Source organism: Heterodontus francisci, chromosome 24 (assembly GCF_036365525.1).
Source record: "Heterodontus francisci isolate sHetFra1 chromosome 24, sHetFra1.hap1, whole genome shotgun sequence".
Taxonomy (NCBI): Eukaryota; Metazoa; Chordata; class Chondrichthyes; order Heterodontiformes; family Heterodontidae; genus Heterodontus; species Heterodontus francisci.
The window spans coordinates 33452764-33465208 of NC_090394.1; the positions used below are offsets into that span (position 1 = coordinate 33452764).

A 12445-nucleotide genomic window follows, 5' to 3' on the forward strand; every position below is an offset into this window, starting at 1 on the left:
TTCATGATGCTCTCTCCATTCTCACCACTCTTTTGGGGCTAGTTTTTCACGTCAGTGATTCCTGCAGAGAGATTTGGGTGGTGGGGGCTGATGTTTGCACATCAGAGTTCCAGTCAGACATTCGGCGAAGTCTCATTGACAAGGGCTTGCCTGCTCAGGCTGATGCAGGTCATTGGCTGGTGGGATGCCCTCTAGAAAATTCAAAGAACTTCCTTTTGTGGGTCCGGGAGGGGCAGGAGTGCTCCTCGGTCTCCATAAGGAAAGTCATAGAACCCAGTCCTCTCCCGTGAGGCCCTTCGAAAACCCCCTGCCCATCACTTATCTGGAATTCTGGCAGGAAAGTCTGTTAAACTTAGCTGTGTAACTTGTTTATACATGTTTCTGTTCATTGCGCAGATATTTAATAAGTAGAGCCTTAATGTACAGGACAGTATCTATGAGTTAACACTATAGATGCTGCCCTGTCACCCTGCTCCCTCTTCCCACCTGTTCTGGGCACGAAGTGATCCAACAGCATTTAATTGAGGACCAGAAGTTGAAATACCACGGGGTCTTAATCTTAGGCTAGTGAGTACTTTTCATTATCCACCATCCGAAACCCACTGCAGATTACAAGTGACCCCCACCCCTCATTTTCTTCTCTTTTTAAACTCTGTGGTGTCTTGCCCTATCACCATGACCCTACACCTAGGCATTTGAATAAATGGGACATTAGCAGCATGGATATGATTTTGGCTGAGTGACAGGAAACAGAGAGTAATGGTGAATGGTTGTTTTTTGGACTATACTGGGGTTCCCCAGGTGTCGGTATTAGGACCACTGCTTTTCTTGCACTATGATAATGACTTAGACTTGGGTGTACATGGCACAATTTCAAAATTTGCAGATGACACAAAATTTGGAAGTAATGTGAACCGTGAGGGGGTTAGTGATAGACTTCAAGAGCAAGGCAAGGGACTATATGAATGGTAGGACCCTAGGAAGTACAGAGGGACCTTGGTGTACTTGTCCATAGATCACTGAAGGCAGCATCACAGGTAGGTAAGGTGGTTCGGAAGGCATATGAGATACTTGCCTTTATTAGCCGAGGCATAGAATATAAGAGCAGGGAGGTTATGATGAAGCCGTATAAAACGCTAGTTAAGCCATAGCTGGAGTATGGTGTACAGTTCTGGTCGCCACACCACAGGAATGATGTGATTGCACTGGAGAGGGTGCAGAGGAGCTTCACCAGAATGTTGCCTATGTTGGAACATTTCAGCTATGAAGAGAGATTGGATAGGCTAGGGTTGTTTTCCTTAGAGCAGAGAAGGCTGAGGGGGGACCTGATTGAGGTATACAAAATTATGAGGGGCATAGATAGGGTAGATAGGAAGAAACTTTTTCCCTTCGGTGAAGTGTCAATAACTATGGGGCATAGATTTAAGGTAAGGGGCAGGAGGTTAGAGGGGATTTGAGGAAATACTTTTTCACCCAGAGGGTGGTTGGAATCTGAAGCACACTGCCTGAAGGGGTGGTAGAGGCAAGAACCCTCACAACATTTAAGAAGTATTTAGATGAGCACTTGAAATGCCAAAGCATACAAGGCTACGGGCCAAGTGCTGGAAAATGGGATTAGAATAGATAGGTGTTTGAAGGCCGGCACAGACACGATGGGTCGAAGGGCCTGTTTCTGTGCTGTATAACTCTATGACTCTATAAGAGAACACAGACAGGTTGGTGGAATGGGCGGACACGTGGCTGATGAAATTTGATGCAGAGAAGTGTTAAATGATACATTTTGGTAGGAAGAACGATGAAAGGCAAAATAAAATAAAGGATACAATTGTAAGGGGGGAGCAGGAGCAGAGGAATCTGGGGGAGTATATGTGCACAAATAGTTGAAGGTGGCAGGGCAGGTTGAGAAAGTAGTTAATAAGGCAAATGGGATCCTGAACTTTATAAATGGAGGCATAGAGTACAAAAGCAAGGAAGTTATGGTGACCCTTTATATAACACTGGATTGGTTCAACTGGAATATTTGGACTGAATTTTACCAGCCTCCTGGGAGGCGGGGTGGACCCGCAATATGGCGAGGGAAGGCGTAGGGCTGCGTTTCCCATTGTCTTCCCGCCACCAGGCCATTTTTCCAGCGGCCGGGAAGGTGGCGGACGGCCCTCCCACCCAGAGGCCAATTGAACCGCATAAGTGGCCAATTAAGGGCCTCTCAGCCATTTGGGAAGACCGCAGGGTAAACCCTAGCAGCCTCCCAGCGGGATCAGGCAGGCCCTCCTCTTCAGGCACTCTTTGACCCACGGAGGGGCCCCCCGGCAGCAATGGCTGCCCCTGCGGCAATGGCGCTACCCGCCCTCACCAACAACCCCCACAACCCTCACGGGATCTACCTGACTGGCCCCGATGCACCCAGACCTCACTTACCTGGTTGGGAGGGCAGCATCCTTCCGTGGCATCCTCTTCTTCCAGGTGCAGCCACCACTCCCAGTGGCACTGCTGAGCTGCCGGCAACTCCTGGGAGCGGGTGGCCGTCTTTAATAGGGATGGCAGCCCCAATGGCAACCAATTAGTTGCCTGCTCCCCGTAAAATCTGGTTCCAGGTCTCACAAAATGTCGAAGCAGAGTTCACCCCTGCTTTCAGGCCCGCTGGCAGGACCCCCACTGCAAGAGCAAGATTCTGGCCATTGTGTCCAATTCTGGGCACCACACTTTAGGAAGAATGTGAAGGCATTGGAGAGAGGGCAGAAAAGATTTATGAGAATGGTTCTGGGGATGAGAGACTTCAGTTATATGGATAGATTGACGAAACTGAGGCTGTTCCCCTTAAAGAAGAGAATACTGAGAGGAGATTGAATAGAAGTGTTCAAAATTGTGCGAGGTGTGGACAGAGCAGATAGGGAGAAACTGTCCCCTTGACAGAAGGATTGAGAACCAGAGGACACTGATTTAAGGTGATTGGCAAATGAAAAATTTGATTATACAGCGTGCAGTTAGGGTGCGGAAGATTGTGGTGGAGGCAGATTCAATCATGGCTTTCAAAAAGGAATTGGATAAGCACCTAAGGATAAAAAAAAATTTGCAGGGCTATGGGGAAAAGGCAGGGGAGTGGGACTAGCTGAGTAGCTCACAGAGAGCCAGTACATACACGATGGGCCGAATGGCATCCTTCTGTAATGTAACCATTCTATGAATACCAAGAACAAACCACTCACTCGAAAATTGTAATGTGTAGAATAAAGTAACTAAGTTTTCACAATCAGTGAAATAAACTATTTCAGCAGCCGAGAGCTCATTCACCTCTAAGCACTTAACCTTGGCTTGATACTATTTGAAGAGAGAAAATTACTGAGAGGGTGAAATTATCAAATAAAAACAGAGAAGGCTGGAAATACTCTGGCATCATCTATAGAGAGAGAAACAGAGTTAAAATTTCAGGTTGATGACCTTTCCTGAATTTGTGTCGACAGGCCTTACCTTCTATTACTTTAAGACTTTTATTCAAAGAAATGTTCATTATATCGCCCGTCAGGCTGCCCAACAAATGTTTGTCATTTTCAGATGTTTTAATTATTCCTTTGGTTCAATATGTATGGAAATAATCCAATGGAACTGTGAAAAATAACTCCAACATTCACACAACAATATAAGTTCATCTTCTGTGAGAATCTACTTACAGGAACAGTGATGCCTTGGAGTAGGTGCTATTCTGCATGTTCTGGCTTTCACAATGAGTGATGCATCCTGGAGTGATCCTAGGTTTAGGGTCATGGTTCATAGTGCAGGGCATCACTGGGATGAGAAAGAGTCGGAAAGAAGATTTTTTTTTATTCGTCCGTGGGATGTGGGCATCGCTGACCAGGTCAGCATTTATTGCTCATCCTTAATTGCCCTTGAACTGAATGGCTTGCTAGGCAATTTCAGAGAGCATTTAAGAGTCAATCACATTGCTGTGGGTCTGGAGTCACAGATAGGCCAGACCGGATAAGGATGACAGATTTCCTTCCCTAAAGGACATTAGTGAAGGTGAGATAAATCCAGGAATAGTGGTGAGGGAGGCTAGGGGTTTTAAAAGCCTTTCTTTTAGTCATCTGGCCTAAGATCTCCTTGTGTGGCTTGATGACAAATTTTGTTCCAAAATAGCTCCTGTAAAATGCCTTGGGATATTTTATTGTGTTATAGGCACCATTTAAATGTAAGTTGTTCTCAGATGTAGGAGGAAGAGATTAATTTTCACAGCTTTGAAGTCATTGGAGAAAATGAATTAAAGTGGACAGGTGAGAAAGTTCAGAAGGTCATGAGGTAAATAAGGCTCCAACTTTCGTCACTTATCTAGAAGAAACTACCATCTTCCCATTGCATAACCCAATTGTCTCTTAAATAATTGCAAGGTTTAAGGTTTTGTCCATTCCCTTACTGGATTGTTAGTTGAAAGTGGTAATCATTTCCACATGTGAAGAAGACATCCTGACATCAGCCCTGATGTGTTCTAAGTTCATTTGACTCAACCTGGTGGCTGTCCCAATCTTTTGAGTTCCTTCACCATGTACATTGCAAGAGAAGCATCCCACTCAAAGGCAGTAGTATGCTTACAAGCTTCTTTTGATTCGGGTTTTGCTAAATATTCATTCAAATACCAAAGATTACACTATACATGGACTTAAAACCTATGGATTACTTTTGAATAAATGCAGTTGTAATGTGGGCAAAAGTTGCCATCCAGCAAATACAAGCAATGCCAACCCTTGCAAGAGTGACTGATCATATTATTTCTCCAATTAATATATTTTTCAGAGGCAATTATTTACAATAATTACAATGTGTTGCGGCCAACATTTATTTCTTGACCAGCATTACTAAACCACGTTATCTGATCATTTATCTCAATGCTGTTGGTGGGAACTTGCTGTTTGCAAATTGGCTGCTGTGTTTCCCTACAGCACTGACTACACTTCAAAAAGTACTTAATTGACCATAAAACACTTTGGGCCATCCTGAGGTTGTGAAAAGTGCTGTGTATATGCAAGTTTTTTCTTCAGATTGTAGGTGGAAGACCAAACTTCACAGTGCTGAAGAACTCAGAGGAAAATAATGATTGAAAGTGGAAAACGGTGCAATGAATTTTGCTCTTTATTTCATGGCAGTGAGAATGTGGAGGGGGGTGGGGAGAGTGGGTGGAATTACATATTTAGAGCAAGAGAAGAGCAAGAGGGGAAAGTTTAGAGTTATTCTGTGGAGAACTTGGAAGAAAATTATACTTAATTTGTCTACTTACTGTCTGTTACTGCTTAATTTCACAAGAGAGATCTAGAACAAGAAATTCCACCTTGAATGGAATAAACCCAGGAGGACGCCTGCAGAGCTATAATAATATTTTGCCGATACATCGACTACTTTTAACAGTGAGAAGCTATTGATGTTTTAAACCATAAACAAATTTTATTATGTTTTTAGTATGTCATGGTCATATGGGTGAGGAGGGAGAGGGTTGAGGAAGGGGAGTTGGGGGATGAGGTGGTGGATTGGGTTGGTTTGGAGAGTCGAGGATAGGCAAGGAGGGAGGAATGAGGAGAGGGATTGGGTTGGGGAGAAGGGAGAGTGAGTGGAGGGCATGGGGTGGAGTAGGGGTGCAGGGCCACTAGGGCCCGTGGCAGGGAGGTGCAGCTCCTGGCCTCAACCTTGGGGTGGTTGGTTATTCCCTCTCCCCCCACCCGTACTCCATGTTCCTTCACTCCACATTGTCTCCAGGATGGACATCAGGAAACACTGTTTGGACTTTGTGGTTTCGACAGGATTTGAGTTTGGGATGGAAGGGGTAGGTGGGAATGTGGAGCTGAGGTTACAATCAGATCAGCCATGATCTTCTCGAATGGCAGAGCAGGCCTGAGGGGCCAAGTGGCCTACTCCTCCTAATTTGTATGCTTGTATGTTCATAATGGCAACATGACCTATTGTGCTATTGCCACTTTTATCCCAGGGACGTTCTCTGAAGTAGGGTTGTGTTTGGACTAACGTGGCAAATATGCCCAATAAGGTCTTCCTCTGTTTAGTTTATATAACCAAATCATAAATGTAAATATAGAATGTATCCTGTAGATAGTACACACTGCCTCCAACACTGGTGAAACGTAACCGCAGTGTGTACTACCCAGAGGATGCGCTGCAGCAATTTGCCAATGCTTCTTCAATAGCACCTCACAAACCTGCAACGTCCACCACTAGAAGGACATGGTTGGCAGGTGCATGGGCCCCCCATCGCCTCTAATTTTCCCTCCAAGTCGCATACCAAGCTAACGTGGGACTCTTTTTCTGTTCTTTCGTCGCTGGGTCAAAATCCTGGAATTCTCTGCCTAACAGCATTGTGGAAGCACCTTCAGCACACAGACTGCAGCCGTTCAATAAGGCTCACTGCCACCGTTTCGAGGGCAATTAGGGATGGGCAATAAATGCTTCTCTTGCTAGCAACGTCCACATCCCAAGAATGAATTTTTAAAAACTCAGAATTCCATGTTGGGATTATTGCATTGGTTTTGATCTTTTTTTCCCCAATTTATACGGATCTCTTTTATTTAATACCTTCTTGTTATCCGATCTCATTTTGCTTAGGCTTCGCTCTCTGCTGCCAGTCCAAATATTGTGAATTGTATTAAATATGTTAATCTATAAAATTTTTGTCCCCCTGTGCTGCTGGTTTGCACTATTCTAAAGACTATAAACTCTTAAATATGCCTTTATTCTGTACATCTGTATCCTTTGTATTTTTCAATCTAACTTGCACAGATCAATTGAACATAACTGGAGGAGGGATGCTATTCAATAGAACAACTTTTCCAGGAAGTCCTCTCTTTCCTTCCTCATGGCGTCAGCCGTGGCTCAGTGATGCCACTCTTGCCTCTGAGCCAGAAGGTTATGGGTTATAGCTCTGCTTCAGTACTCTACTGAGGCAGGTCTGCATTATTGGAGGTGCAGTATTTTGGATGAGGTATTAAACTGAGGCCACATCTGCCTACTTAGGCAGACCTATAAGATTCCTCAACGTTCAAAGAAGAGTAGGAGAGTTCTTTACAGTGTTACCAAACCTGTGAGAATAACAGTGAATGCCCTCAGTGCCCATTGAACAATACTACTCATGATAGAGATGGAAAAGGCCATGATCTTAGCTCACCTAGATAGAAAGAACTTACAGTTCCATTCATCCATCAGAGAATCCAACTGCTTCAATGTTATTCTCACAGATTTGGTAAAATAATCTATTCCAACAAATACTTCTTTCATCTCTTATTGCACCATTTATTATAACACAATATCACTAAAAACAGATTATTTAGCCACTTATCTCTCTTGTTTGTGGGTCATTGCTATGTGCTGTGCTTTCCTACAAAGCATTGACTACACTTGGAATATGATTCACTGTCTACAAAACATTTTGGGATGACCTGAGGATGAGAAGGGTACAATATCAACGTAAGTTATTTTCTATTTCTTATTGCTCTGCAGTCTTTTCACAAATAGAATGTTGTATGTGAACATGATGCAGAGTATCTCCATTTGTGCAATCCTTGAAGGGACCAGGGAAAATTTCAGAAACTGTGCACACCCTCCCATGGGCTCGAGGTAGTGTAGTCAAGACTAAAGCTTTTGGAATAATTTAAGAAGCAGTTGGATTCTCTGATGGATGAATGGAACTGTTGATTCTTTCTATTTGGGTGAGCTAACATTATGACCTTTTCCATCTCTATCATGTGTAGCATTGTTCAATGGGCACTGACCGCATTCAATGTTTTCTCACAGATTTTGTAAAATAACCTTTTTTTTTTAATGCGTTCATGGGATGTGGGCATCGCTGGCCAGGCCAGCATTTATTGCCCATCCCTAATTGCCCTTGAGAAGGTGGTAGTGAGCTGTCTTCTTGAACTGCTGCAGTCCAGATGGGGTAGGTACACCCACAGTGCTGGCAGTTAGATACAACTGAGTGGCTTGCCAGCCATTTCAGAGGCCATGTAAGAGTCAACCACATTGCTGTGGGTCTGGAGTCACATGTAGGCCAGACCAGGTAAGGACAGCAGATTTCCTTCCCTAAAGGGCATTAGTGAATCAGATGGGTTTTTACAACAAACGACAATGGTTTCATGGCCATCATTAGACTAGCTTTTTTAATTCCAGATTTATTAATTGAATTCAAATTCTACCTTCTGCTGTGGTGGGATTTGAACCCATGTCCCCAGAGCAATACCCTGGGTCTTTAGTCCAGCGACAATACCACTACGCCACCACCTCCCCTCACATACTCTAACAAATACTTCTTTCACCTCATATTAAACCATTGATAGATTAATATTGCTGAAAAAAGACAAATTCCAATTTGTATTAGAATTCTTTCATTTAATAAATTCTTTGATCACCCAATAAAATAAAACAGAACCCAGAGTCATTCTTTACATTTACAATCTGGGTGAAGAGGAAGACTTCTACAGAGGTCAAAGTTCACCTTATCCCTTTAAGAGAAATACCTTTTTTAATCACAAGCTTCTATGCTGAGACATATCGCAAAAATTGAGAAGGAGAAAAGCCAAAATAACGGGAATGCAAGGTTAAGCTTATTAGCTACGTCCAAAACAAGGAGATTGGCCAGCACAATCGAAGATAGTTAAAGCAATTAATACAGTCTTACAGGTGCAAGGCTGCAGCAGAGAAGCTGATGATGCTGTCACCATGGTTACCTAGTGTGAGACAAGCCACAAACATCCCAGTGGTATCACACCCCTATAGTAGGTACAAGGATTTCACACAACAGGTGTCAAAGACAGTGCCTTCCCAGAAGGCATTGCAAATGCTAAAGAGTGCACCAAAATCAACAAAAGCTGAAAGGGGTAGGAAAGTCCTGGCAGGGGAGAGTACCTTTGGTTTAAGTTACTCTCTCATCTATACACTGCTCACCTGAATTTTATGTTGATGTTTTTTAAAAAAAGGTCTGTGCATTCTGAAGTGACTCAATAGGAATCTTAGCGCAGTGAGAGCACCTTCACCACACAAACAGCAGCAGTAAAAGAAGGCGGCTCATCACAAGGGTGACGAGGGATGGGCAATAAATGTCGGCCTTGCTAGTGATGCCTGCATCCCAAAAACAATTTTTTTTAAATGGTGGGAACCAGAACTTCAGACTTCAGAAACCTGTACTTCTAACTAGTAGTGTAGTTTCCCAGGGCCACTATGGCCGTGAATCATCTCTGAAGTCATGGTCCTCCTTGTTCTTTATGAAGGTGCTCTGGGTCGTGAAGGTGCTTACCTCACTGATGATATCACAGAAGCAGTCTGGCAGAGAGGAACACTGTACTGGGGCAGTGGGTTGGGGGGAGGGGTGTGGGGGTTCCACACAATTTGGCACTTTTGTTAAAAAAACAGTATCAAAATTCTAGTGAGGACATTATAAGAGTAATTCTGTGGGCCTCCACTCGCAGAATGGGGCCTTGTTAGAGGAGAATGTGGGCTTGAGATAAGGCTATGACACTATATGGCCAATTCTCCAACCTAGGCTCCCATCTACTGATGCTGCAAACTGGCAGCAGATCCTTGCAGAATTCCTTTTAATGCTATCCCTCCAGACATTCCTTCCCCTTCAATTACTCCCTGATAGTAATTAACCATAGCACTCACCCAGGCTAGGTCTATACAATATATAACACCATTCCTCCCAACTGTACAGTGTGCATATTGTCTGTGTATGTATGTGTGTAAGTGTGTGTGTGTGTACATTTATATATAAAATATATGGGAACAGCACGCTCCTTAGCTAGGCATATACATTATATATAATAGCACTCAGTCTAGCTGGGTCTGTACAATAGTATAATCTTGTGAAGCAATTTGTATTTAAAGATAAAGAACTTTATTTTTTTACAAAAATGTATTCTGCTTGACCGACAGTGTTGTGACATCTCGAGCATGAATGACATCACTTTTTCGTATGCCTCAGGAGCTTTGTGTAATTTTCATCCCATACAATGTCTAGCTCTTCACACCAGTTAAGTGCACAGGTAATTGTGCTTGCTGACATAGAGCCACATGCACTGTGTGGCTGATTTGATGTGCATTGTCGCTTGGTAATTCCATCTCTGCTGTCTGTTCATCTGCCAGCTGGTATGAAAATACCTTCTTTCAAGTAAAATGTCAAGTGGTGAAAAAAACCCCACAGAAGGAGCATTAAATCTGGCCTGACAAGTTGAAATTGCCTATTTGCAAGTCCAAAATTCATGGTTTTGTTCTAGATCTATTCTCTTTGAAGCTCACATTTGTACACATCCTATAGTACTTGATCCAACATCTTGCTGGAACCAATTCCTTGACCTTCTACATTAATGTCTAAATCCTTGGAAGGTAATTATTAATGTTACATAATCTCCTAAAAAGCAAGACAGTAATAATTCTATCTTTTCTCACATTGAACGTTAACTCATCCTGTTGCTTTGCAGTTATCATTCAGGTAGACTTCATATGTGAGAATTCCCTCCACCATTACAATCAAATTCCTAATTCTATGCAAGCTTTAAAATCCTTTATAGCACTCATGATAATTGGTATCCCATTTCTTACACTTGACAAAAGGTAACAATCAAAGGTCATATCTCAGACTCCCTTCTGTAAGACCTTTGATCCAATGCTAAAGTTGCCTGTAATTGGTCAAATTCATGCCGGCTGCTGTTTGGGCTCGGGTCATCCAGGACCCTGCTGTCATCATCGTCGCCCTCCTCGTCCTCATCTCGGCTCATGAAAGCCAACTCATTCTCATAGCAGAAGGAGTTTGTGCTGGGAACGAGGAACTTGCTTTCCATTAGTTCCTTGGCACTGCATCGGGGGGTTGTGGGCACCTCATATGTTTTATGGAAATGTGAGTAGTCCACTTTGTACTGGTCTTTCTCCTCAAAGAGAACTGGTTCAAAACGCTGACCCCACAGAATCTCACTGGCCAAGTACGAGCTGCGAGCTTGTGTGGTCATCGCTGTGGCTTCCACCATTCCTTCCAGAATGACTACAATTTCAAAATCCGCCATCTCCAGGTCCTGCTTGCTAATACCATATAATGGACTTTCCTCATCAATCTCATGGAGAATAGTTATAGGGGAAACTAAGAATATACGATCATATCCTTTATCAAAACCCACATCAATGTCAATCTGGTCAAGGGGTATATATTCTCCTTCCTCAGTGATCCGTGGTTTGATTAACTGTGCCCGGACATGGGCTTCCACTATGTGACTTTTCCTCAGATTTCCCACCCGCCACATTAGAGAGAGTTTGCCATCCCTCATGGCTATTACCGCATTGTGGCTAAAAAGTAAGGTCTGGGCTCGTTTCTTCGGCCGTGCCATTTTAGCCATTATAGCACCAATCATGAACGAGTCTATTATGCAACCTACAATGGACTGGAAGACCACCAAGAAGATGGCCAATGGACACTCTTCTGTTACGCAGCGGAAACCATACCCGATAGTTGTCTGGGTTTCGATAGAAAAAAGGAAGGCAGCGATGAATCCATTCACCTGCAAAACGCAAGGCATGAGGTTCTCATCACCAACAGGATTCTCTAGATCTCCGTGGATCAGCGCAATAAGCCAGAAGGCCAGGCCGAAAGCCAACCATGAGATGACGAAGGCTAGCGAGAAGATCAGCAGCATGTACCGCCAGCGAACATCCACACAAGTCGTGAAGATGTCGGCAATGTACCGCTGGGGCTTGTCGCTCATATTTGCAAACTGTACATTGCACTGGCCATTCTTCTTCACAAAGCGACTGCGGCACTTCCTCCTCGTGTGGATCTTCCCATTGCCATAGCCGTTGATTCCTGGCATGGTTGTCAACCTCAGTCCGTCTTCTTCTGAGGATACGATGCTGTAATGTTTGTCACGGACACCAGTCATTCCTGTCCGCAGAACAGAATTTGTTCAGCTGAGGGACCCCGAATACCAACCGCTAAGCCCCCCACCCCCCCCACCCCCCCCCCCCCAAGGAAAACTAAAAAAAGTAGTGTCTCTGACAATGGAAGTAAGTCCAGGCAACTTGGCTGGCCCTGTCAGCGTCTTGTCAGCGCAGCACCCTGAAACGAAAACAACTATGGTTAAAATGTGCAATATTTAGAAATGTAAACATCACGCGCAAAAATGTTAAATAGAGTTTTAGTTTGTGTCACCAGCATTGAGGTCAACTGAGCTATCCCTTTAAAAATTAGGAACAGAAGTAGGCCATTCAGCCCCTTGAAGCCAGCTCTGCCCATTTAATCAGATCATGGTCCATCACGTAGTGTGAATTCCTAACTCAATCTGTGCCACTGTTGGTAGATATCAATCAGTGGATAGTTAGGCCCCCAACTTCCTGGTAGTATTGGGTTAACTGTAAAAGACAGCAAGCCCCACAGCCTCTTGCACACCTGCTAATAGTCAGCCTTGATGGAGGGTTGCAA

At 43.8% G+C, this 12445-nt stretch overlaps 1 protein-coding gene across 1 annotated transcript; it reads right to left on the minus strand.

Moving 5' to 3' along the window:
* Positions 1–10607: 10607 nt before the first annotated feature.
* LOC137383664 (ATP-sensitive inward rectifier potassium channel 12) lies at positions 10608–11906 on the minus strand. Its single transcript, XM_068056821.1, has one exon. It carries the CDS (start codon positions 11904–11906, stop codon positions 10608–10610), a length of 1299 nt encoding a protein of 432 aa, XP_067912922.1.
* Between the last annotated feature and the right edge of the window lie 539 nt (positions 11907–12445).

Excerpts from the sequence above, each read along its gene's own strand:
- LOC137383664 (XM_068056821.1), bottom strand. The coding sequence starts at position 11,906 with ATGACTGGTGTCCGTGACAAACATTACAGCATCGTATCCTCAGAAGAA.